General features: G+C 32.5%; 1 protein-coding gene across 2 annotated transcripts; it reads right to left on the reverse strand.

Moving 5' to 3' along the window:
* Nucleotides 1-2,698: 2,698 nt before the first annotated feature.
* Nucleotides 2,699-3,989, reverse strand: LOC124918687 (uncharacterized oxidoreductase At4g09670-like). Of its 2 annotated transcripts, none has more exons than XM_047458725.1 (3): nucleotides 3,578-3,989; nucleotides 3,338-3,483; nucleotides 2,699-2,826 (listed from the first exon to the last, which is right to left on the reverse strand). In XM_047458725.1, the coding sequence occupies exons 1-2, from the start codon at nucleotides 3,896-3,898 to the stop codon at nucleotides 3,478-3,480; spliced, it is 327 nt and encodes a 108-aa protein (XP_047314681.1). In that variant the 5' UTR covers nucleotides 3,899-3,989; the 3' UTR covers nucleotides 2,699-2,826; nucleotides 3,338-3,477. The 2 variants fall into 2 exon arrangements, with proteins under 2 accessions (XP_047314681.1, XP_047314682.1); XM_047458726.1 differs by having other exon boundaries at nucleotides 2,805-2,826; nucleotides 3,348-3,483.
* Between the last annotated feature and the right edge of the window lie 2,265 nt (nucleotides 3,990-6,254).

Here is a 6,254-nt window from a genome sequence, read left to right on the forward strand (position 1 = left end):
TTAAGCATGGAGTTAGGATAAAATTATTTTATTTGGTTAATTTGGGTATCTTTAGCCTAACCTAACTTAACCCAAATTTAACTCAAATCAAATTATTTTTACTTAAATTCATATTTTGGGTTAGAGGTGAATTTTAGGTCAACTCAAATTATAATTATGATTCCTACTAGTTTGAGTCATACAAAACCGGTGGAAGAGAAATGATTGAGTTCATTCCTCTCTGCAATTTTCTTGGTTTCATTTGATTGTTCAATCGATGAAAATGGCGTCTGCTAGATTAATAAGAAAGGGAATAGTTTCAAATTCATTACAGATAGGCTTATCTAATTTCTTCAGCTTAGAATTGAAATGTTGTAGAAAATCACCATTGATTGGTTTACAAGTTACTGATTGAAGAAGGTTCTGATGAAAGTGAGCAAATTGGTGAGGGTGATATCACAAACAGCTTTTTGGGATTGAAAGCAATGTTCAAAATTTAGAAGGCAATGATCTAGAGAATGGAGATGAATATGTTCTAGATTTAAGAAAAAAATAAGTGGTTAGAATAGATTCAATGCAGTGCTAAAGTCATTAAGGCATAGGAGCTTTTTACCATCTTCATATATACCACTAAAAAAACAGTATTAATAAGGGCGATACTAGTAAAAAAATAGTATTAATAAGGGCGAAAGCCGTTACTGAAAAGCCCTACAATCGTAAACGAGCACTAGTAAAAAAAAATTTAACGATAGACAAACTAATCATTATTAACCTTCAAACCGATCATTATAGGCCTATAATGATTGGTCATATACCAATCGTCTTCAATCGGTAGAAATCTGCTCGTTGTTGCCAAAATTGGCCACGATGATTGGTAGATGACCAATCGCTATAGACTTATAACGATTGGTCGATTGATACTCATTAAGGTTTTGACGATTGGTAATTTAACTAATCGCTATATACCTTTTCCTTTTAAAAAAAAAAAAATTATTATTAATCAACAAATACTATAACAACAAATACTTATAACAAAATTATTATTAATCAATAAATACTTAGATCTCTTCCCACATTTGCATAGCGATTTTATCCTTACATCTCTGTCATGTGCAATTGAGGAGAGGAGATTCCACCACACATTGTTAGGGCCAAGTCAATGCCAACATTTGTTGTTCCAGCTTCATCTTGATCATCCACCAGCTCAGGAGGAACCCATCCACTAATTCCACTTGCTGCACTTACTCCCCTTGTCAGGACATGTTTCTTGCTTCTCTCGGGGATACCAATGGTAGTAGGGGCAACATTAGTAGGACGAGACACAGTTAGGAAGTCCCATATCCTAGCTGTGGCTCCACATAAGCTACAATCAAGTAAAGGTGATCTAGATTCACATTTAGCCTCTGGACCAATTACTTCTTTCTTCCCCAGATCTTTTCTGCCGGTAGAAGATAATGCCTTTTTGCTAGGGGCAGCACCATGCAGATGACCTTTCCCTTTAACAGGACGTTGACTAAGCAGAAAGCTCTTCAGAGTCCTGAACATTATGATGCCACCTTGGCTCCCATCCACATAAGCTTAGAGTCCTGAACATTATGATTGCACCTTGGCTCCCATCCACATAAGCTTATCAGCTTCTGAGCCTAAAAGAGACTCAATAAATTAGACAGGAAAAATCAAAGATATTTAAGAAACGTAATAAATTTACCAAACATCATACACAGTAATATGTGCTGAAGGCTTCATCTCGAGTTTTCTCAGTTACTGAGCAATTCTCTGTCCCGGCTGCAAGTGCCACTGAACAAGCTAGTAAGCGCTCAATTTTGGGGCCTCGAGTTGACTGCATCTGCTCAATTGCAGTACCAGAAACAACTAGCAGGGAAGAGAACTGTAGAAGTCCATCACAACGGTCCTTGTAACCCCCGATAAGAGCTGATGGTGGAGCAGGAGGAAACTGAGCCACACTCTCTACACAGCTGTTTCCTCTCCAAGGGCAGGTTGTTTTGTGCCTTGCATCCAACTGTTTGGCAAACTCTGCTGCAGAACCATCAGCTTCATCAAGAATATCCAAAGAACAAATTCATCAGTTATCAGGAACTACAAAATCCCCCTCTCCCATGGGACCACAAGAATGAAAATAAAAAGGTGCCCACAACTCAAGAAATTGAAAATCAGAAATGAAGATATCAATTTTCCTCATTCACATCATGCTGCTCCAACCCTCAAACTGCAGAGACCCATTAGGATAAATGAACTTATTGAGGTACGAAGCACCAACTAGAAACTGTCACGAGCCAGAGGACATTTATTGTAATAGGTTAGGCCCATTAAGAGTAGTATATAAGGGGTAGATTATAATGAATGATGAATTGTAGCTGGAAGACGACTCTATATTCCCACCTATTTCTATCTAAGTCTCATCTCCTCTAACACTCTATTATCATCTCCTTCTTGGTCTATTGCTGCTACTGGTTTTAACCACTAAATTAGTACTCCAAAAAAGTAACCCCATAGAAACACATGTATCATAAACATCCAATACTGAAAAAAAAAAATCAATTCATTACCTAAATAGACTGTAAACATCACAATAATTATTCAGAATTTAAGGTTTTCTTACTGATCCCTGATCAAGTAAAAGACTGCAATTCATTGATTTTACAAGATAATTGTACATAATATCACCTATGAGATCAATGCAAAAACAATAGATAAAGTTTCACCTTCGTCAGGAGTCCTGGAAGCTGATACAAGAAACACTAGATTTGTATTGCACGACTCACACTCAATCTTATCAACATCAATATTCATCCAGCCTCTTCTAGCACATGTCAATGAACTGGCAGCCTATTAAATGGAAATGAGAAAATGTTTATGAACAAAAAAGAATAATTTGAGAGAATAATAAACAACATTAAATAATCTTCCTCAGAACATACGTGCAACACATGAGAACTATCAAAGAATGAACAATCAAGGAATACCAAAGAAATGGAATGTCCTAACTATTTACTAGTCAAACCAAATATCTTCTGCAAATTCTTTCTTTAACCTATTTTTTTGATATTTTTATCATTTTGAAGAGTTCTCAAGGATGTATTATATATCATCCTCATCTTTTAAAACAGCAAGCTGCAAAGTATTAGTACATCAATCATACATTTAGATGGATCAGCAAGTAAGAAGGTTCCTGATGTTGGCACAATATCATTATTTAACTAAAAACTTGCCATTGAATTCCATTGTATTGGCTGAGATCTACTTTGTCACTAAAAGTTTGAGGTGAAAAAACCCATTAAAAAGTGACTAATTGGAATGTCGCAGAAAAAGTCATAAGAAAAAACACTATCTCACCAACCATGGTCTACAAGAGTTTAAATGTAGATAGTCGTCTGAGCAAATCACTCCTTTCCAATTTAACCGCGAATTTGAAGACGCTGTGCACCTGTTACAGTTAGAACCACAAACTGCATTCAAAATTCGGCTAGGGTTTCAGAATCAAAGCTACAAATTGAAAAACAGTAATCCCAATCATGTCTATAATCATCATATCACTGAATTGAAATCATCACTCAGTAATTCGTTATCAATTGATTACCTTCTTAAGCTGACCAAAAAGCAGGGGATCATCGTGGAATTCTCTCATCTTAGCAGTGCGAGGATTATGCATCCACATTGTAGAATCCATGAACTGAAAGTCGTTTTCTTCGCAGGCTTCTAGAATATAGGCGATGTCGACATCTGGATCATCCAGGACGGCTTCGTAAGTTTCCCCATTATCGGAGGCGAATAAGGTTGTTTTCTCCTGAGATCGGCTGCAGACGGTGTGGATTTCTGCGGATCTCAACCAAGTTATCTCCCCTCTTTCGACGACCCTCATCAGCATCGACAGCAACCTTGTAGCGACTCCGATGAACATCGGTCTTGGCGCGCTTGGTAAATTTAGAAATCAGATACACAATCGAGAGCGGCAGCAATCAATTGAACAGAAAAATAATGATAAGAAAAGTTGGCGCCTTTTTTTCATGGTTTAATGTATAATACCAATTGGTTTAAAGACCAACCGCTATTTCAAGGTAATAGAGATTGGTTTGAAAACCAATACTTATTACCTTGGTAATAACAAAGTAATAGTGATTAATCTTTAAACCAATTGGCGATAATACTAGCTATTACCCATTTTTTCACTAGTAAAGCTTTATTGATAATAAAATAGTAACGACTTTTTAAAACCGTTTCTGAAAATCATATTAGTAACGACTAAACAACCATTACTAAAATTAACATCAGTAAGGGTTTTATCAAAGATAAAATCGTAATTGATAAAGTATTAATAACGGTTTTCTTATGCTTAATATCGTTACTTATAAAGTATTAGTAACGATTTCCTTATGCATAATACCGTTACTCATAAAGTATTAGTAACGATTTTCTTATGCTTAATACCGTTACTGATAAAATATTAGTAAATGTTTTCTTATAATTAATACCGTTACGGATAAAGTATTAGTAACGATTTCTTCTAGCTTAATATTGTTACTAAAAAACATAATCGTTTTTTTTTACACCTTACACAAGAACATACAATCGTTGATCTACCCGAAGACCTTTTAGCAAATTCTATGAATTTGTCACCCTTTAATATATTTTGGATCAATACAAAGTATAGTCATTAATGTTTTGTCAAAGATTTCCGTTAGGACTGACAAAATATTACTATGTCAAATAAAGTATATTATTTTTAAATTATTCATAAACCTAAGTAGTTCAATAATTTAACATATAATTCATTAAACTACCATAACCTAATCAACATACAATTCAATAATTTAACATAATCTAAATCAAATAAACCAATAATCTAACATAACATCAAATAATCTAACATTGAAATAAACCAACAATTCAACAATCTAACATAATTAACAATCAATAAATCAACAATTCAATAATTTAACCTAACATTCAATAATCCAATAATCCAAATAATCTAACAATCAAACGAATTTAAAAAACTAATCTGGAAATTATTGAATGTTAGGTTGGATTATTAGATTATTGGTTTATTGAATGTTAGGTTAGATTATTTAATTGTTGGTTTATTAAATGTTAGGTTAGATTATTTGATTATTGGTTTATTGAATGTTAAGTTAGATTATTGAATGTTATGTTAGATTATTGAATTGTTGATTTATTGAATGTTGGTTTATTGAATGTTAGGTTAGATTATTAGATTGTTGCTTTATTGAATGTTATGTTAAATTATTTGGAGTATTGAATGTTAGGCTTAGGTAGGGGTGAACATTGGGTGGTTTAATCCGAAATCCAATCTAATCCGAATCCTAAATACTAATTCGGATTGGATATTTCGGATTGGACTAAGATCGGATCGAGATCTGATTGAATTAAATCGGATTGGATTAGGATTATCCAAATTATCCAAACTATCTAAATAAAAATATATTATTTAATTAATTTTCTTTAAATTAAATTTCATCTCAATATAATATATATTTTTACTTATCATTATTTGACAACGATATTTATTTTTATTTTTATTTTTTATTATTATTTTTATTATTTTTTTCAGATTCAAATTTAATAATAATAAAAATTCGAATTTTTAAAAAAAAAATTAAATTTTTTTTTTTTAAATTGTTGACTAATTTCAAGCTGATATATTTAAATATTTTTTAGTTTGGATTATTCAAACCATTTTCAATCCAATACGTATCCGATCCGTATTAATTAGTAAAATAATTTGGATTACGGATTGGATAAACTTAGTTTGAATTTAATACGGATCGAACAAAACAGATTGGTTTTACCCATTTGCTCACCTCTAGGCTTAAGATTAGATGAATGATCAATTTTAAAATCGTTTCTGAAAATCATATTAGTAATGGTTAAACAACCGTTACTAATATTAACATCAGTAAGGGCTTTACCAAAGATAAAATGTTACTGATAAAGTATTAATAACGGTTTTCTTATGCTTAATATTGTTACTGATGAAGTATTAGTAACGATTTCCTTATGCTTAATACCGTTACTGATAAAGTATTAGGAACGGTTTTCTTATTCTTATGATTAATACTGTTACTGATAAAATATTAGTAAATGTTTTCTTATGCTTAATACCATTACTATTAAAGTATTAGTAACGATTTCTTCTAGCTTAATATTGTTACTAAAAAACATAATCGTGTTTTTTACACACCTTACACAAGGACATACAATCGTTGATCCACCCGTAGACCTTTCATCAAATTCTA

Source organism: Impatiens glandulifera, chromosome 1 (assembly GCF_907164915.1).
Source record: "Impatiens glandulifera chromosome 1, dImpGla2.1, whole genome shotgun sequence".
In the NCBI taxonomy this organism is placed as follows: Eukaryota; Viridiplantae; Streptophyta; class Magnoliopsida; order Ericales; family Balsaminaceae; genus Impatiens; species Impatiens glandulifera.

Coding starts and splice junctions, on each gene's coding strand:
- LOC124918687 (XM_047458725.1), bottom strand. CDS start 3,898: ATGTTCATCGGAGTCGCTACAAGGTTGCTGTCGATGCTGATGAGGGTC.